We start from the raw sequence: 20872 nt of genomic DNA, 5'->3' as shown, positions 1-20872 counted from the left end.
CTCGAATCATAAGAGAATTGAAACAAAGACAGCTGCAATAAAGATATTACAATGCTGCCTACTTCAAACTTGGACCACAAAAACATTTTGCACTTCTAGTCCATTACAATTACAAAATTACGGCACGGTTTGCTGGTTCCGGCTGCTTATTAAGATTTTGTTTTTGTTCATGTGAGTTTTGAAAATTCTCTTTCTTGAATGGATGCATTCAGTTGAATGCATTTTTTTGGGGGGGGGGACTATTTCACTTCATTACATGGAGTCTGCTCATACACTTTAATGGACACTAGAGGGAGCTGTTGACTTTTGAGTTTCAAATCCAAGGCAGGACACTACTGACACCGCCATTTCGTTTTTAATAAACTGCTTTAATACAATAGGTACCACACCTGTAAACACAGAGCTACAAAAAGATACCCCAAATCTGTGCATCAACCTATCATTCAATCAACCAATCATCAATCAAGTAAATAATATAATTAATAAGCCGTTGGCTAAATTTTACTCCATACGATAAGTTGCATTTTTAATAATCTGACTCAACAGGAGTATTTGTGCATGCTTGGCAGTTGTAAGTGGAGCTGGTCCCAGGGCTGAGTACCCATGCTACATTACATTACATTACAGGCATTTAGCAGACGCTCTTATCCAGAGCGACTTACATAACTTTTTACATATACATTACATCTATTTATACAGCTTGATATATACTGAAGCAATGCAGGCCAAGCACCTTACTCGCTGGAAATCTAACCTGTGAGCTTTTAGGTTACAAGACCAGCTTCTTATCCATTATACTACACTGCTACTATCGAAAGAACATAGTGGGTAGGCTTTATTTTGATACTAAAACTTCACTTATTTGTCATTTGTAATTTACTGTCTCGGCTAATGTAGACATTAAATTAATAGCCCTGATGAGCAGAGCATTATTTTTTCTTGAATCAGCCTTAGTCTCTCGCTAAAGTGAGTTGGATGTCAATCCTTCAAAAATTACAAACCCAGTAAAACTTAAACTGCTGCAGCTGCACTTTTTCTCACCTCGTCCTCACCTCTCCTATTCATCTTCCCCAAGCACCCAAACAATCCCCAAGTCATATTCTGACCAAAGGTTGTGTGAGGCCTGCTTCATGTTCCCTGTCCCTCCAAATTTAGCTAGTTGCAGGTCATTTGTGTGAATTACACTCTTCGGTAGTCTGAATGGCATGCAAAAAAGAGAATGTGCTTTGGAGTTACTTGAAACGCATTTGCTGTATTTAGACCACAAACTCCAAATGCTCCTATTTCGGGAACTCTAAATCCAGCTGGTCACAAGAAACTTTTGTATCTAAAATGTCCTTCATTGCATTTAAAAATGTTAGGGCTGATCGAAAACAACAGAAAGTGCACTAAAACTGTAGTTATTTTTAAATACCAAAAAGTGAACAATCCCTTTAAGTCCATTATCCATTAAGGATATCTGCATTGTCTTCACATCCGACAGGCTGTGCAACAGCACCTTCCCCCGCAGAGGTCTAATAACGCTGATCAAGACACTGTGCTACAGAGCATAATTTCATATAATATTACACTATTGCATATAAAGAACCATGAATGCTTCATAATGTTGGACTACAGTGGCTAGCAAGCATGTAAAAGGCTTATCTTTCCTTTTTCTTTCTTACTATCTTTTTTCTTTTTTTTTGAATTTCTGTTTGGATAATGTTGCATGTAGGTATAACTGTGCAAAGAGATTTTTACCCAACTAGTGGTACTTTCTTTTGTTACAAAACAAATTGTTGCCTGTTAGGTTAAAATTAGACGTATTGACCATAAATGGGCCACTGAGCCTTTTCCACTTTTGTGTGTCACTCTGGGTAAGAGCGCCTGCTATGTGACTGTAATGTCATGTGATGTGATGTAATCTTAGCTGCAATAAACAAACATATGCTTATACATTTTTTAACAGGATATAACTTTGCTCTTATGTTGGAGGAGGATAATATAATACATTGATGTTATTTTGGATGATTTTAGCAATGCAAGAATCTTTTATAGTGTACAGTCTACACACACACACTCACACAGAATGAACAGAACTAAGAAATATGCATGAAATAAGACATGTAATAAATGTGGCTTACAAAAAAAAATCATTCATCAGGCAATTTGTTATGACATGGCCCATGAATTCTGCACATGTACTGCAATATGTGACAAATAAGTACAAAAAACCAAGAAAAAAGAATAGATACCTTATATGAGAGGCTAACATGCTCACCCAACAGTGTATTTTAAGATCTGAGCCCAATGTTATAAGGACTTGTGGAGGGATATGTGACATATGAAGAACATACCGTTCCACTGTATAGTCTTACATGTCTTTCCATTTCTGTAATTTCCCCATGGTGCATAGGCACTCAATAGAGACCATCCACCAGATCTTTATTTGTATATCTTTCATGAAACCTGCATTTAATATGCATTAATATTCCAGTCTCTCTGCACCGGACTATTTTTAGGTTAAACATAGATCAGCAAGTTGGGCACATTGTCAGTGCCCGCATTCCAGTATGTGCAATGCCTAGTGGAAAGAGATATCAAATTACAGAAAATTAAATCATCAATGATCACTAGTTGCTATGCAAGGGAATCCCTGTCCTACTGAAATCTACCATTGAGCCTCATTGTGTGTCATTGGTATGCAGGTAGACAACTGCATTATTGAAAATTTTGATCTAACTATCAGGATGAGGCTTACAGTCATCTAGAATTATGGCTTACAGTAAATATGACACTAAGAGGACACTGCTACTGTTTAACCTGTAAAGGTGGTGCTACTTTAGAAAAGAAAAGTGTTCTATTTACAGGGGATTTAAAAGCTATGCAAGCTAGTTAATTGGTCCTGTCATAGTGTTAAATATAGTGTTTATATGCAACCTGGACCAAAAAAAAAAAAAAAAAGACTGCACAAAGAAAGACTGGATAAAAATAGGGGATTAATATGATAAGCACAGAGGAATAACAGACTTATTAGGGAATGTGTAAGTTATTACACATTTGAAAGGCTTAGTTACCCATCTGGTGTATTTTAAGGGTGAAGAGCTGAGTCAGGAAGTAGTTATCAGGGAGGGTCCCATTGCAAATATTTTCCTGTGGCATTCGAAAGACATATAGACTTACTGACATCTCTTAATGGTTTACACCTCTATGGGCATAGGGAATCACTGTTGTATCATATTCACAATGTTTAGACTACCTATCAGCACTCGGTTTTAATACTGTTTCTAAGATACCCGATAGTGAGCTCAGACCACCACAAAGTCTAATTAGATTTGAGACTTAATCATTGAGCTCTGTTTGCAAAATGCACTGAGCACACTGCTAGAGACGAATGTCGTTTGCATAAGATTCCTTTTAGAATGCAGCCTTTCGAGAAGTAGTTACTTTTGATATATATTGCAGGGACCTGTTGTGCATCTGCAGGCTGGTTGGGCTCAGAGCCCAGCAATAAAGAGAACAGCAGTGATGGGAATAGAGCTCTGAGGAGGCACTAAGTTATTGCAAGACACGGCAATATAGAAAAATAATAAAGTATGCAAATAAAGTATGACACAGGCTGGATACCTGAAGGCCTGATAACAAGCCACTGGATGATGATGATGATGATGACGATTATTATTATTATTATTATTATTATTATTATTAGTAGTAGTAGTAGTAGTAGCAGCAGCAGCAGCAGCAGCAGTAGCAGTAGCAAGAGCAGTAGTAATAGCAGCAGTAGTATAACCATTTTTGTAACAGGATATTAACTGTGATTTAGAACCTCATTTACAAGTGAGACTTAGCAAACACAGAGCATAAAAAGTGTTGTTGTATATTTCTGCTTTCCCATTATAACCTCACTGCCACTATATGGCTAATCACATCTCTTCATCTGTGTTTCTCACTTCTGAGAATTATTGCAATTACGATTTTTTTTTTTAAAGAGTGTGAAGCCTAAAAAAATAAAAGGAAAAAAAAAATAAAAATAGTACACCCTTCCCATACTGGGAATGTGGGACATGACTATATATTACATAATAATGTAATCAGTAAGCCATACATAGTCTCATAAATGCATATAATGTATAGTATGTGCATGTGTGAAGAGAGATATGTGCAGTATGGGTGTTATGGCAGTGATTTGTTCTGATCAATTTCATAGATCAAGTATCATTGGTAATGCCTGTTATGGGATACAAAGCGAGAAAGGCTATTTCCTCTCCATGGTGCCAGTTCATTTACGAATTTAAACATAAATTGGTTTCATAATGTCTGAAATTGATACACACAAGACACAGTTAACCAAATATATCATGGATGAATAAATGCATACTGTAAATATTTTACTACACCCCTGTTGCATGTTTTTTATACGAGCCTGATGAAGCCAGGGAGAGTGAGTTGTCTTGCTGCAACTCTTATTTGTTCACACTCAGGCCACCAGCTGAACTATATATAGCTGTATTCAGAAGGGAAAAAAAACACTTCAGAGAAAAAATATTTTTCTTACATAATTTAAAAAAATGGCTCATCGGAAATTACCAGAATTTACGTATGGATTCCACAAGATACTTGACTTAAACATCCTTCAACTACCACACGCTACTCCTATGCTCAGCAGCGTTAGTGCTTCCTATTTAAACAGCTGAGGCAAGCTTTGTGATTGGATACTGACCGTAAAACGCCATATCTATGCCGTGGAAGAATACCCACCCCTTTCTGTATCAAACTGGTCCATTTGGAAATTATTAACCAGTTCTGTCGCATTTTATTGAACAATTATTGATAAATTTACCATTTAATATAGAATATTTGGAAATAGTTTGTATAAAAATGTACAGTACTAATTTTATTTTGCGACCTATCTGCTTTGTTCTCGGAGGGATATGCTGTGTTCTCTTTGAAAAGTAGTTCCGGTAAACTTGGGGGAATCACCTTGAGCCGGTGGCCGTGAGCTGAGCGCATCAGTCTCCGCAGTCGTTCATCGCGACAAGGTGAGTGGTGTCTGAATGCTTAGGCCGTACATAGGTGAACGGATTGAATGGATGATTCATTGGCTGCACTGACCTCTCCGAACTACAGCATTTTAAGATAGGGGTTTAAATCAGACTGCATATTGAGTGGCATTTCGCCTGTTCTACACTACACGCTATTGCTGTAACTTAGTAGCTCGACAGCTTTCAAAGTTTGCTTGTCACAGTGGAGATGTATAGATTGGATGTGTTTGTCATTCTTCGTGTTTATCATGCATGAGCAAGAACCCCTTCCTGTCGACACTAACAACGTGAGAGTAACTTTGGATCTAGTACATTTCCAATAACTAATGCAAGAAGTTGTCATCAGGAATATCGTCAACCCGTAGTTACTTTCAGTTACCTATATTCCAGGCAGTCGATATGGAACGTGTGGTACCACAGGTAGCTAATTTAATAAACTACCTTGTAATAGCTACCAAGGTATAGACTGTCCCTGCCCTCCGTATTAAAGAGGGTACTGGCCCCATGACACTCCGTTAACTACATTGGATTGCACCTATAGCCTATATGTTTGCTTGAAGTAATGCTTAATTTTAAGGGTGCATCATTTTGTATGTTTAAAAAGGTACCAAAAAGGAAATATGGCCTTATTTATGCTTGGATCCAACTTCCTTAAATGCAACACTGACTACCTTTCTTGTGGATTTCAAAGGTTCCAAAATGCTTTCTGCTATACCAACTGAATAAGGGGAAAATTTTTAAACGACTAAATTATATTTCAGGACAATATTTGGACATTGGACTAGGTTTACGGTCATGTTTCCTCAATAAAACCATTATTAACATTGTGGCTTCTAAAATATGAGCTCTGCATTCCTTGTGGACATAGTGTTAAGTGAATTTAAACCGCAAGTTCAAACCATGTGCATTTATATAACCTATGTCCTTTTAAAATGTTATACATTTGCTGGTTGGTCATAATAAGGTACTGGTGCCAAATAGCTAAAATGAAATTTGATCTGACCTTTAGCTTGTGTTTTTTTTCATCAAGGAAAGAATTTAAATGATATTTGTCACCATATTTTTGACTTGCTCTTGTGGCCCATACTGCAAGCCGTAATACTAACTTCAAAGTTAAAACATGCTGTTCGTTTGAGTTGGGATGGTCACTACATGACACGGGGCAGCACAGTGATGCAGTGGAAAACAGTGGACAGTCCAAAGACATGCAGGTTCAGTTAATTGGAGAGTCCAGGTTGCCCGTAGGTATGAATGTGTGCCTGAATGGTGTGTGTGCCCTATGATGGATTGCTGACCTGTCCAGGGTGTAGGTCTATTCCTGCCTCTCGCATCTAGTAACTGACTGCTCTGCAGTGTCTTTGGTGAGAGATTATTTTTAACTATGTAGTGTTAACAGATATTGTTTCTTCATCTCTTTTGAATGTTCTCTATGGAGTTCATTCTCGTACCAATTTTGAAATACGAAACCCATTTCTACACACTAATGGTTGAATATTTTAAACTCTGTGAATAAGTCCCTGAGAAGAGCAAAGGTTTGGAACTCAGTGTATCTGCCAATGTTACTGTCACTGTCATGAAACGTTCTCAAAAGGGAAACATGATCCATGGGGTGGAGACCTGTGCTGCCACAGGGGGTAGTTTTTTACCATCTGAGCGCAAAAGGCGTAGGCTCAGTTGCATGCACAGCATGCCCTGCCACTCTGCGCAGCATGACTTCTGCCCTCAGTCACAAAAATGAAATTAAGCACTGACTCTGGCATGCCTGTTGGCTTTATTTCAGTACAGAGGAGTCTGTGGTTGGAAGATTTTTAGAAATCCACCTTTTATTCAGTTTGTATGGGAAGCTGTGAAATGCATTGCAATATAGTGAATTGAGCGGGAAGTGGTGTTTTTCCATTTTTGTAGTCTATAGGCTACATGTTTCAGAACCGGCTGTGGAAATGTCTTTTAAGCACTCCTCGCTCCGTTCCTCACACAGTTATAGTGTACATGCATGGAGTTGGGTGGTGTTAAATGGGCTGTTGATGTTGCACAACACAGGCTAGCTCGAAGGTCTCCCCATAGTGTGTGGCTGGAACGTCTGGGTGGACGCCTGTATAAGAGCAGTGTGTCATTCCCAGCTTAACCCCAGCGAAATGCCTATAATGAAGGGACAATCTATTCCTGTCGGCATGGCAGTGACCTGTAGGGGCTGATTAGCAGTTAGTCCAGTGGAGCAGCTTCTGGTCCCATATATTTTGTGTGATGTGGGCATCACACACTCTGCGGTTCTTGGGGAGATCATTGGCAGTGAAGTTCCTGTATGTGGCAAGGGCAAGGGGAAGCGGAAGCGTTCTTGGGTATGTATGGCAGTTGGACAAGCCTGAATGAGCTCCACAACTGTCACGACTATAGGTTGGATTTTACTCGTGTAACCAAAGCCTTGACTGGGGGTATGCTTTCAATGCGTAGGCAAATAGCTGTGCACTTTGTGGTGCCTGTGCAAGAGAAGGCGTACTGTTACCATGCACAGCACTGCAATAGAGAGGGGTCTCATCCCTGCTGGCACAAACTTGAGACATGCTGAGGTCAAGCTAGCAGCACACGTTGGACTGGGGGTTCAGCATGTTGGGTCACAGGGTCAGATCTGAGGGCTTAGTTCATGAATGGTGGGGAGTTTCTGTTGAAAAACCTGTGACCTTCAGAATGTGTCTTGTGCAGATCACCCCTCAGCCTGTTGACTCATTGAAGAATCAGTGGTTTGTATTGCTGAATTTTATTTTGTTCCAAGTGCTGTTGAAATTCACGTAAGATTTTTAGGGGTCCCCATCTTTGTGGGTTCCTGCCCATCAGTTTTTATTTTATTTATTTTTTTACGGGCATCAGTTTTTTTTTTTCAGACAACATGGAGTCAACTATACTGTTGTCTACTAACAACAAAAAATACATAGGCCTACTATTTGGTTGTAAACTACAGTATGTAATACTCTCAAGAGAAACCACTGCTTAACAGTGAATAAAATACTGAGACCAGTTTATGGGCTGTGATCACTTGCATTGGGATGTATGACAAGCCTGCCATCCCAGTGGATGAATTCAGCTCCAGTGTGGGGTCATGTCAGTGGTGGTGTTGCTTGTCTAGAGGCCGGGTCAAAAGAGCACAACTGAAAGGAGAGATGGAGAGGCTGACATGACCAGTACTTGTGTTCTTTTCCATTGGGAACATGCAGGAACTCTTCTCTTACAGTCTCCATTTGGCCCTGTTCAGAGTGTGGAATGGATAGGACATGGATATGGAAAGGCTTCCATGAATCCATAAATCTTTAATCATGAAGCATCATAAAAAAAAAAGTATTGGAAATTGCCCCACTGCCCTTAAAGTCACAGAAAATGTACAAATCTAAAAAAACTTTCATTTTACAAAAAGCAAAATGCATTATTTTTCTCCAGTATTAATTTGGTAATATGCCAGATTTGTGGTCCTAAATGCTACTAAAAATGGCTTGACTCACCAGCTCTCTAAGTATTTACTTCCCCATCTTCTGAGTACCCAAAATTCACATGGACATTTAGTACAAATACAACAGTGGTTGTGTATGAGTACTGCTCCCTCCCTCTTCAGAGCTGCTCTACCAAGGGCCCATGATCCACGATCATTCCAGTGTTTCTGAAATTGTTGTGGATATGTAATTCAAATCTTAATTTGTTGATTTATTTATTTTTTCTAAAATATATACACTTCGTTTCAATTGGAGCTTTGTAGCTTTGTGTAGGATGGCAGGAGGTTTTTTTTAAATTTTTAAAAAATTTGTCGTTCTTTGGAGTGACCACTTCCTGTTTTATAATAAATTAGCTGAAATAACCTTGTATAGCATGGAAGCTCCTGATGCCTGGTAGCCTTCCACGGGAACAGTAAGGAAGTACGGTACTGCAAAGTACGATATGACGTAGGAGGATAGGAAGCACTCTCCTGCGGTTGCCAAGGGTGGGTCATGAGTGGATGAGAGAGAGGGCAAACAGAATACCCAGTCAATTGCTTTGTTAGCTGACTGTCTCTTCCATTCAGTGGTTCGTTTTTTTCCGTAGTCAAGTTTTCTGAATGGGAATCGTTAACTTGAAGATCTAGGAAATGTCTCTAGGTTTGGAGATGGTTCATTGGAAAGCACTGCAGACAGTTGAAGTGAGGTTGTCAGCAACCTGAAGATCTTGTAGAGTCTCATCTCTGTGTAATCGCTTGGGTACACACCGCTGTGATAATGTGAAAGCTTTATGGAGCGATGCACGCGAATGTCTGCGCCATGTTGATCCTCCTCTCTCCTCTCCCCCCCACAGGACGTTTCCAGCTGACACCGCTCCCATCATGCCTCAGACCAAGACTCAAGACATGGGCTCTGCCTTCATCCAGACGCAGCAGCTGAATGCTGCCATGGCCGACACCTTCCTAGAGCACATGTGCCTGCTGGACATCGACTCCGAGCCCACCGTCGCTCGCAACACCGGCATCATCTGCACCATCGGTTAGGGCTGCTGTCTTTCCCCTCATCTCCCTCCCTCTCACAACCATCAGACACGTAATGCTCCAGCTTCACATTCACAGCTGGGTAACCGTACTTATGTGTTTACGTACACATAGCAACGGGTTGATACATGCAAGTGTCCCACTGCACTCCGTAGCCTTGTGCGAAATCCTCTCGTGATGTCCGCGTGTTTTGCCAGTTCCCAATCTCCCCCTTTTCCCCTACCTGCCCAGGACCTGCTTCTCGTTCCGTTGAGACGCTGAAGGAGATGATAAAGGCCGGAATGAACATTGCGCGTATGAACTTCTCTCACGGCACCCATGAGGTGAGTCTGGACACATGGCGAATGGATTGGGCTCACCCGTTCTCCCAGCCTGGTCGCAGCAACACGTCTTTAGTTTCCCTCCTTAAATGTCACTGTCCTCATTGTGACATTCCCCTTGTCCGGTGCCTGTAAGATGATCCCTGCTGCCCTCCAGAAGCCGCGAAGCCTGTTGTCCGCAGCTGACCATGCCCTTGTGCAACACCCTGGCAGTCTGTGGCCGAAGCAGGGGCTCTGACCCAATGAACTTTCCTTTAAAAGTCATGCCTTTTTACCTTTCTCACATGGCTCTGTATCAAGTGACACTTTTGTGTATTTTAATCTCTGACCTTATGCAGAAGGGCTGTATTCATTTTATTTTGAATGTCAGTTTAATTATTTATGTATATAGCATTAGCATCATCCTCGCGTGCATTTTTATTTTTTTATCTTTATTGCTGTGTCATTTGACTTGGTATAGATAAGCTGGAACAAGGTGTCCTTTGCTGTTAGTGAAATGGTATGGTGCTGGAAGTCTAGCTAGTCTGTTTCTTGGACGATCATAGAAGCAAAGGTGTAGCTGTAGTGGTTAACATTTTGTGCAGCTACGGGCTGCGTGGAAGCACTTTGCTTTTTAAACAAGTGTGTAATGAAGACCCTAGCTAGGTCAAAATGAACTACAGCACAGACCATTTAACTAAAGCAGAATATAATGGTCAGTGTGCAGGCTTTTTTTTTTTTTTTTTGGTGTGCCAATGTAGTCATAATTATTATGCACAGAGAACAAGATGAACTGCTAAGAAAATGTTTTTTTGTGGGGGAGATCAAAGGTTAGCCACACAGTCATCGAAGGGCAGGCGAAACCTAATCTCTCAGTCACTTGCACTGCTATAAATACTTCCTATCTGCACCTTCCAGCACTCACTTTTTTTCCTGAGGGAGGTGCCTGTGGAGGGACAGAAAGGGCGGAGTCTGCCCTTTCACTTTGCTGCCTCTTGGCTCTAGCTCATGAGGAGTCATGCAAAGACATGGGCCCTGCTCGCATCCATCCACAGTACCCTTTTTCCTTAACATCAAGTGTTAAAATGAGCACTGCTTTAAAGTATGTATATATTTAAATGCATTGTGTGATGCATATGTTGTTGAGAGAGTTTGTAGTGCACTCCCCAGACATAACAACAACAAAAAAGAATTGGGCTGTTTTTGAATAATTCATGATGCATCTATTGGTCCACAGGCAGCCTAACGAATGATTGTCCAAGAAACAACAAATCATGGATGAATTATTAAAAATAGCATAATACTTTTTTATAGGTGAGTGCATTCCCTATAGTGCACTACATCAATTATTTGCAGCTTTGGCTGCAAAGGTAATTTATGTGCATATTGTATCTTATATCGAGTTTATATCAAGAACTCTCTTCCCACATGTTTGGTGCTTATTTGAGGATTCATTATCTGTTCATTTGTCGCTTAAAGTTAAGAGGAAAGTACGGGTTTGTTCAGTTGTTTTATAATGACCAGCTTATGAATCTGCCATCACATATTCTCCTGAGGGGAGCTCTTTGGATAAAACGGTTTTCTTTCTGTGGTTTTGATCCTGGGCATTACTTCAATGTAGCATGGTGCTGCATGAATTAAAATAAATTTCTAGGTTCATTTAAGCAGACTATCTTTTAGGTCTGTTCATGATCATGCTGAACTTTTTTGCACTGCACTCCCGTCTGGATATTTAATCGTGATCACCTGCTCGACTGCGCTCCTGAAAGGGCAGGGTCTTCCCCTCCAGTTTATTTATAGGCCGCAGAAATGGCACCCTGACATTCTGAAACCTAATCTGCCTCTAGAATAGAAGGCTTATGCATTACATGGCATTTTCAGACCTATCCACATCTACTCTGTATTAAGTCCATACATCACAGGCCTGGTGCCAAGACCCACACTGGCGGTGCGAGTGATGCAATGACTTGGAGCATATCGAAGCTATGCGTAGGAAAGAGTGCACGCTGTATGATGCTTCCATCGTCTGCGGCAAATTGATCATTTGCCGACAGATTGAGTGGCAGCATTGTGTGCTCCTACAATGCATTATTTTTTATTATTTGTGCATGATTTTATTTGTATGTTCAGAAGAGTAAATTTGTTTGTAGGAAGCAGGAAGTATGGCCATTCAGCCCACCACAGTTTCCTCATAAACAGGCTAATGGTAATGATAAACTTTTGTTTACTCATGCATTTGAATTCTAAATAGTCCTGTTAATACCTGACGATATTTTATCAGGGTGTCCCTACTTTTAACATTGTATGATTGTTTATGGATCTACAAAGTCTTTCTTTTTGACTCTTCAGCAAAAGTTTGGTGCTCAGTGTTGAATTGAGTTTTCAAGCAGGATGGTGGTGGTGTCTTTCATAAATGTTTATCTTATTTATTACTAGGTTAATTTTTAGGGTGTGAAAGGAACTGTCAGGATAGTAGGCTAGTGTCAGGTGCCTTGCCTAGCCTTTTCGTCCATAGTCTAAAGACCAGTTTCAATTTCGTACACTTGTTGAAGTGGCCCATGTTCTCTTTTTACGTTAAACTATATATTTCCAATGGAAATTTTACATATATAGTAGTATCCCCGCCTAAGAGGATCTTTCTCCTTCTGTGTGCTATTGTGTACAGCCAGAACTCTCCTAAAGACCTACGGCCAGAGCCGTAGCTGTGTTCTTTTCTTTCCCGTGTTGCTGTGCAGTGCGTGGCTTTGTGACCTCATTCCTCACGTCTAGACGGCCTTGACTTCAGCCTGGGTTTTCCCACGTTTACGACCACAGGTTCCTCGTGTATTGTGTGTGTGTGTGTGTGTGTGTGTGTGCGCGTTATCTGGGCCTGTAGTCCCCGTCACGGTGCGCTGTCCGCCGACCTCGCCCCGCCGAGCGGCTCCACGTCTGAAGCTCTGAGACGTGCCGCTACTGCCGTCTCTTCCTTCTACAGGGCTTCCGCTGCCATTTTACAGAATTATTTAAACAAAAAAAAAAAACACTCTTTCAAAAGCCTTATTCAACCTGGCTGTGCGTTGCCTACTTTCCTTGACTTGCATGAGTATTTAACCACGGCCGCCTCACCTGTGACGTGGGCATTTTTATACCGCTTGGTATCGAGTCCTTATCTCTACAGTGCTTTGGGTTCATATGCAACAGCAGTAGAATGAAACTGTGAGAAGCTCGCTTCCATTGCTGGGAGTGATTTTTATACAGCAGAATGAGTGTGTCAGTAACCCCCACTCCCCTCTACCCCCCTCCACAGTACCATGCCGAAACCATCAAGAACGTGCGTGAGGCAACTGAGAGCTTCCAGCCCGGCAGCATCCATTACAGACCTGTGGGCATTGCCCTGGACACCAAGGGGCCAGAGATCAGGACTGGACTCATCCAGGGAGTAAGTCCATTTCCTTTCATTTAACCAGAATAGCGCAGATCAGATGCAGTCCCATTTTAACACACTTCAGTGGGTCCAGTGAAACTTTTCCACCAAATCTTTTAGTAATCTTTCAGAAATACCAACACTGTTTTCACAACAAGGTTTGTTTTTAATTCTGTCCGTTTTATCCTGAGTCCAATGTGACAAATGTTTGTAAAGATCAGTGTAGCACAGTGGGTAAGGAACTGGGCTTGTGACCGAAAGGCCATAGGTTCGATTCCTGGGTAGGAAACTGCCGTTGCACCCTTGAGCACGGTACTTAACCCGAATTGCTTCAGTACATATCCAGCTGTATAAATGGATACAATGTAAAAATTGCTATGTGTATGTCGCTCTGGATAAGAGCGTCTGCTAAATGCCTGTAATGTAATGTAATGTAATTTGACTCATTAAACTGGTAATCTATAAGGGTCTGTGGGAGTTTGCAATCTCTCTGCTAACTGTTTGCTATGACCCTCAGAGTGGCACTGCTGAGGTTGAGCTGAAGAAGGGGCACATGATCAAACTCACCCTGGACGACAGCTACAAGGACAACTGTGATGAGGAAACTCTGTGGCTTGACTACAAGAACATCACCAAGGTGGTCCAGGTCGGAAGTCACATATACATTGATGATGGTCTGATGTCACTCAAGGTCAGAGAGGTCGGTGAGTGCAACAAGCTTTTCTTTGTGAAGCGTTTTCTTTTTAGTAACACAACATACAAAATCTACAGCTCAGTAAAATACGATTGAAGAAGAAAAGGCTAGTAACTTCGAAAAGAACATCAGTTCATATGGAGGCCAGAAGACCAAGGGCAAAGACATGTTCTTACTGCTTGTCCTCAATGAAAGCCAGTTTGTAATTTCAGTCTGACTTTTTTTTGCTTGAGACTTATAAACCTTGCATCTGTGAGTGAAGTTGTTGAAGACCTCTGACAATGACATATGCAGAGAATGTCCTAGAACCTCTGTTGGCTTATTATAGTAAAAGGACATGCATTTTCCCCCTTTTCTCGACCTCAACGCTACGCCTTTAGCTTAACATCTGTCCGCCATTCCGGGCATCCGCAGGTTCCGACTACCTGGACTGCGAGATTGAGAACGGCGGTTTGCTCGGCAGCAAGAAGGGCGTGAACCTCCCCGGCGCCGCCGTGGACCTGCCCGCCGTTTCCGAGAAGGACATCCAGGACCTGCAGTTCGGCGTGGAGCAGGGCGTGGACATGGTGTTCGCCTCCTTCATCCGCAAGGCTTCCGACGTGCATGCCGTCAGGAAGGTTCTGGGCGACAAGGGCAAGGACATCAAGATCATCAGCAAACTGGAGAACCACGAGGGTGTGCGCAGGTCTGTAGCAGCCAATCAGCACCTCCCACGGGTGTCTCCTTAGGAACGACAATTTTACTGTTTTGACCTTCATCTTTATTAAATGCCATTCATGTTGTATCAAAAGACGACTTTTATGTATGTATATATATATACAAACGCAATATTATGGTTAATTACATTTGAGTCTACTGCATTGTGCTTAGCTGGAGTTTAAACTTCTAGACCATATAACTGCATTGCAACTGGAACATTTAATCCTTATTTCACAGATTTGGATAACCGTTCCAATTGCAATGCAGTTCTGTGGTCTAGTGGTTTAAAGCTGCAGTTTATACTCGATCTAAGTACACTGCTATTGACCCCTTGAGTTTTTAACTATTTTTACTGTTGAGATGTTTTGCTATATGTAGAGCTAAATGAAAACTTAATTAATTTAGTAAACTGGTATAATACAAAGGGCCTGATATGACCGTATTTAGCATACATATGATACATCGGTTCATAATTGCAGTCATAAATTGTGTATTGTACCAGGCTGGGAAATAGCTAGGTGTGGGCGGTGGTTGAACTGGACCATCCTTCCTCTTTGCAGGTTTGATGAGATCATGGAGGCTAGCGATGGCATCATGGTGGCCCGTGGAGACCTGGGTATTGAGATCCCCACAGAGAAGGTCTTCCTGGCCCAGAAGATGATGACTGGCCGCTGCAACAGGATTGGCAAGCCAATCACCTGCGCCACACAGGTAGGGGTCCATCTGAAGAAGATGCCAACATGTCACAGTTTCTTGTCCTTTGCCCCAGATTTATTTGGGTCTTTTACCCCACAGATGTTGGAGAGCATGATCAAGAAGCCCCGCCCAACCCGTGCCGAGGGCAGCGACGTGGCCAATGCCGTGCTGGACGGTGCTGATTGCATCATGCTGAGCGGGGAGACTGCCAAGGGAGACTACCCTCTGGAGGCAGTGCGCACACAGCACAAGGTGAGAGCGCCCTCTACTGGCTCCTGCCTCTCTGCAACCCTCCAGATTCGCCATTAACATTAACCTCTGTCTATATATGACCAAATGGTCACGGGACTGAGACTGCTAGTCATCTGCAGGACTGGAACTAACTATTCGCATTTTGCCTTTAGTGTATTGGTTTTATATTTTGATAGTATGTGTTCTTTGTGGCCAGTTTGGCAAATGCAAGCTCCTGAAACCCCTGTCCTGACAGGGAAAAACTTTGAGGTTCACCCATATGTGTACATTCTGCATTGACCCTATATGGTGATCTGTAAGGCACTGACTTGTGCGTGAACACTCCCACAGCACATGCTCAACGGCGGATCAGTTGACCTTGCGTCCAGCATATGGGGCTTTTGTGCAAGCTTTGAAAATGTAACACATGTGTTTCCACAGCAATGTGGTTGGATGGTTAATGGATGGATGTCATCCTTTTTTGGTGAATGGATTCTGTCTAAGACCCCAGCCTGGCACTATACCAGCACATACTGTACTTCTCTGGCAGCCTTATCTCTTCCTCATGCTATGTGTGTCAAACTAGTTCTCCTGCCAACAGTTCTTTACTAACAGATACTGATACCAGCTACAGCTATTTGATACTGTGATTCAGACTGAACAGATAAATATGCATGTATCTTGTGTCATTGGATTGCATAATTGTGTAAAATATATGCTATGATAGAAAAGTTTGAATTTGAATGCATTTATTCTCCTAACTCCAGTGGTACCAGAGACTAACTTGCTTTGCATGATTTCTTTTCCACTCTTCTGGCTTTTCTCTTTTCTCTGCCTTTCTGTCCATCCGTCCGTTTGCCTGCCTGTTTGGTTGCGTCTTGCCTTGGACCGTGCAGATTGCTCACGGCTGAGAGCCATGTCCCACCTGCCTTCACTGCCATATGGGCCTCCTTTAATGCCTTAGCTTCTGCAGTCATTGTCCCACAGGTCCCACAGGTAGGCAGACTGGTATAAACAGGGCTTATTCTTCTTCACCAGAGCCCTCCAGAGCAGTGACCTCTTTGTGCTGTTTAGTCTCGTAGCAAGTTCTAAGCACTTATACAAATTACAAATTCCCTCAGTATTTAAATGTCTGAAAGAACCTTTTTGTTGGCTTGTTTGTAAGCAATGGGGTTTAGCAATGAACAACATACAATTACCACTACTTCATATGGAATTTAAATATATTTATTGTCTAAGCATTTAAATAGTCAAACATTCAAATATACTCCATTTAAAATATTGATCGTATTCCTACACAGCCAGCGGTACGGTTTGGGCCTGTGGTGGGGTGGCTGTGGGTAGGGGTGGAGGAGTACTGCACAGGCAGGGTCTGTGCCCTGCGTGTAGCTGGCTCTTTGTGAAACGGTGCATTGTGCGAGAGAGCTTAACCCCCCCTGGTGGCGCTGTCCCGTTCAGATCGCCAGGGAAGCGGAGGCGGCCATGTTCCACAGGCAGGTGTTCGAGGAGCTCCGCCGCACCACCCACCTGACCCGCGACCCCTCCGAGGCGGTGGCCATCGGCGCCGTGGAGTCCTCCTTCAAGTGCTGCGCCAGCGCCATCATTGTGCTCACCAAGACCGGCAGGTAGGCCTGCCCCAGGGAGAGCCCGCCTCCCTTTCACTCCACTGCCAATGCAGGCTGTGAAATGGCTGCTGAATGACGATTTTGTTCATGTCTTTCATCCTGTGATACCTCGGCTGTATGGCGCTGTATAGCATAGACCAGGGCTGCCCAACTCTCTTCCCAGAGATCTGCCACCCTGTAGGTTTTCATTGCAACCTTAATTTGGCATGCCTGATTCTACTAAGTCGCTAGTCAGCAAGATCTTTTGCTGTTGAATGAGGTGTGTTTTAATGTTGGAGTGAAAACCTACAGGATGACAGATATTCAGGAACAGGGTTGGGCAGCCCAGGTATAGACTGTATAGTAGCACTCCGCATTGGCATTTTTGGTACAATAGTTTCATGTATAATTGGCTTGTCTTTATATTGCTTGAAATCCTGCAAAACTGTGCTGTTCTATCTCCAAAAACAGTGGCACATTTACGGTCAGGTCTGCACAGGAGTGAAAGCCGCAGGTCTGTGTGTATCAAACAAACAGCCCCTGACCTTTCCCGCTCTGAACTCTGACATTCCTGATGCTATATTTACCCCTCACACAGCTGTCCATGGGCTGCGAGTGGGTGTGTCTGCTCATACCCTGAACAGTGGCCAGTCTGTTCTGAAACATGTCCTGCTCTGTCTACACTGAAAAAATTATGCCCTGACACATGTTCTGTAAATCATTGCAGGCTTTACATATGGGTCATAGCATTACTAGAACTGTAAATTACCTGACGCATTTAAGCAGTAAATTAATAACAGGAGAACCTGTCTTAAGTTGTCCTTTCCTCATGCGTGTTCATTGTTAACAAGTGGTGAAAGGTTTAAAAAAAACTTGCTCAGAAGCCCCTTCCACTAGAGGTATCTGGCTGATTCCAGATCAGTCGCTGCACGGGTAGCACTGAGGTGTAACCCGTTTCAATTCTGCTCCCAGGTCTGCCCACCTGATCTCCAAGTACAGGCCCCGTGCCCCCATCATTGCCGTCACCCGTAACGAGCAGACAGCCAGGCAGAGCCATCTGTATCGCGGTATCTTCCCCGTGCTGTACAACAAGCCCGCCCACGACGTCTGGGCCGAGGACGTCGACCTTCGCGTCAACTTTGCCATGGAGATGGGTAAGACGGCCAGATGAATCCGCCACCCCAACACCCCCCCAGCGCTCTAGACTTAAGCTTGTTTCCTGTGGCAAAAACCAGAAAAAGAGTTAAGCCAAAAAAAATCATAGATCATGTCCAAGATTTATGCCGCGATGGTGGATAGCTTCTTGGGAGACTCACTTTTTTGAATCACCCGCATGGCATTTGCTGGCCATTATACCAGCTGATCCTTTGACTATGCACACAATCTTGCAGAAATGTTGACTGTTGAGTTAATGCAGTGGCCTCCGGGCCTGTGATGGCTGCGTGTTTGCACGGCTCAGGCACTGACGCTCCTGTCTTTTTCAGGCAAGGCCCGCATGTTCTTCAAGTCTGGCGATGTGGTCATCGTCCTGACTGGCTGGCGCCCCGGCTCCGGTTACACCAACACCATGCGCGTCGTCCTTGTGCCTTAAAACCCTCCAGAGGACTACGCCGACCCTCCCCCTCCCCCTAATCCCCCCCGCGCCCCCCCCAGCCCAGCAGTGGGGGGCCCCTTCACTGCTGTGGCCAGCTGACTCATACACCCAACACTTCAGACGATCCAAACGAAGGAACCCAGGGCCCCGTGCAGTGGGCCTTTGGCTGCGGCTTCACCCATTGAACAGAAACTGTCCACACTCCAGAATGCCTCATGCAGGTGTGTTCTCCACTGTATCCCGGTCTTCAGGACTCCTCTGTGCTCACTGCCAGGAACTCAATTTATTCTCAGAAAAAAGCTCCTCTGTAAATAACACTCACAGTGAATCAGTCCAGATGGTTGTCTTCACCCCTGCCTGCTCTGTTTGAAGAGAGGGAGAGAGTGCTGCTCGCACCACACCTTCCAGATGTTTGCAAATGCTCGTCAGGCGACAAAATGGCAGCTTCTTAAAGCAAATCCCTCCTCTTAACAGGGCATTAATATTCTGCCCTTCTCTTGAACAGAGCAGCATGTGTGTTCCAGTTGGTTTGTCCTTAGGCTATGCACTGTATGGACTGCATCTGAACATCACTCTCTGCTGTATTTTAATGTTGCGTTAGCAAATCGCTGTCAACAGTGTTACATTCTGTATGATATTTGACTTTAGTGAATGGTGAAATTGGATGATGGGCAGTCAATATGGCTTTATATATATGTATGCATTTTATTTTATTTTTACTCAGGAGAAACTGTCACTGTTGGATGCCCATAATGGATTTGACCATGATCATTTTCTTTCTGTGTATTTCCTGTGAGTGAAGGGAAAGTAAAAGAAAGTAAATTTGCATTTATTTGCATCTAATTTACATTTTCTGTAAGATGTTACATTGTACACTGAAAATGGATGTTATTTTTCTTTCTTTTTTGCCAGCCCCTTTCTCTTTCTTTCACTGTTTATTTGTTCCACCTTCCCCGTCTTTTCAAGCTCAATTCTGTTCCTCTGCCTATCCTTCTTTTTCCACCCATTTCTGACTGATTGGTGTAAAGGTCTGATCATAACTGATGGGAAATGGGTTGTATATATCTGGTGCACTGGGTGTTCCTGAATGACTGGATTTCCATCAATAAAAGAGATGAGCACCTGACCTTTGACCTGTTTTTCTATGCGTTTCCATTTCTCACTACACTCGCCTGTATTTGGCGTAGATACGACACATTTTTCACAAAAGTCACTTAAATACTTAAATAAAATGACATTTTTAAAAGCAATATTTGCAAGGTATCGTTCTCCTTTTAAACCTAGTGCTGGAAATGAATACATACATGTCTGAGGCATCTTTATCCCTATTGGTGTTCATTCATTCATTCATTCAATATTTTGCATGTATTTGTGTAGTGTTGAAGGTAAAATGAGATGGTTTCTGGGTATACAGTAAATTATATTCGTTTTGTAAATGTCTGTCTTTATAAACTGATATTATTTCTCTGTGTGAGAACGCCATTTTCTGAACATGGGCTTCGTTAACTAGGCTTCAGTTATAGATTCCTGTTGGATCCTGGCGGAGAACGTTGAAGGGGAGATTTGCATTACTGGAACAGCATATTGCTTTTAGAAATATACATTTACAATGTCTTCATTTGCAAGACAAAAGTAACATTAATTATCTACATTCGGGTGACATCTGAGGTCTCGCTTGCCTCTCAAAACTGACCAAACTTGAAAGTTGTAGTTTAATAGATCACACGCATACTGACTGAAATGTTCAGCATATCCAGAACAGTAATTTGCCTGTAAATATTGAGGGTATTTGTATTTGAAAATTAAATGCCTATTTACAAATTTTAAAACATTTCTGAAACTTGTTCAACATAATGAAATGAATGAAAAATTAAGTGACATAAATTTTAAAGCCAGCATTAATGCTCTGTTCTTAATTATTTATAATGGAATGCATTTATATGAAAGCATTTATTTATTTGTGAAATTCAGCTCAAAGCCTTCTATGCTGAATATGTTGCACTGATCCTCTGCTAGTGAAAATTACACATTCAGATAAGGATGCACATCTCTGTTAACTGGTTACTGAGTTACCACACCAAATATTTGCTTTACATAATTCTAGTGCAAAATGTCTTTACATGGCTTCAAATG

At 42.4% G+C, this 20872-nt stretch overlaps 1 protein-coding gene across 2 annotated transcripts; it reads left to right on the top strand.

Annotated features, from left to right (window-relative positions):
* The first annotated feature begins 4913 nt into the window (after positions 1-4913).
* Positions 4914-19865, top strand: LOC118214723 (pyruvate kinase PKM-like). 2 transcript variants are annotated; one of them, XM_035394895.1, is made up of 11 exons: positions 4914-5018; positions 9333-9517; positions 9751-9842; positions 13105-13236; positions 13739-13925; positions 14330-14600; positions 15175-15325; positions 15410-15562; positions 17000-17166; positions 18118-18299; positions 18630-18736. In XM_035394895.1, the coding sequence occupies exons 2-11, from the start codon at positions 9361-9363 to the stop codon at positions 18734-18736; spliced, it is 1599 nt and encodes a 532-aa protein (XP_035250786.1). In that variant the 5' UTR covers positions 4914-5018; positions 9333-9360. The 2 variants fall into 2 exon arrangements, with proteins under 2 accessions (XP_035250786.1, XP_035250785.1); XM_035394894.1 differs by lacking the exon at positions 4914-5018 and adding an exon at positions 7251-7360 and having other exon boundaries at positions 18630-19865.
* Positions 19866-20872: the final 1007 nt, after the last annotated feature.

This window comes from Anguilla anguilla, chromosome 16, assembly GCF_013347855.1.
Source record: "Anguilla anguilla isolate fAngAng1 chromosome 16, fAngAng1.pri, whole genome shotgun sequence".
NCBI classification, from domain to species: Eukaryota; Metazoa; Chordata; class Actinopteri; order Anguilliformes; family Anguillidae; genus Anguilla; species Anguilla anguilla.
This window is presented reverse-complemented; position numbering and strand designations above follow the sequence as displayed.

Coding starts and splice junctions, on each gene's coding strand:
- LOC118214723 (XM_035394894.1), top strand. CDS start 7,266: ATGTGGGCATCACACACTCTGCGGTTCTTGGGGAGATCATTGGCAGTG. Junction 13,237..13,738: donor GGACTGGACTCATCCAGGGA/GTAAGTCCATTT, acceptor TATGACCCTCAG/AGTGGCACTGCTGAGGTTGA. Junction 15,326..15,409: donor CAATCACCTGCGCCACACAG/GTAGGGGTCCAT, acceptor TTTACCCCACAG/ATGTTGGAGAGCATGATCAA.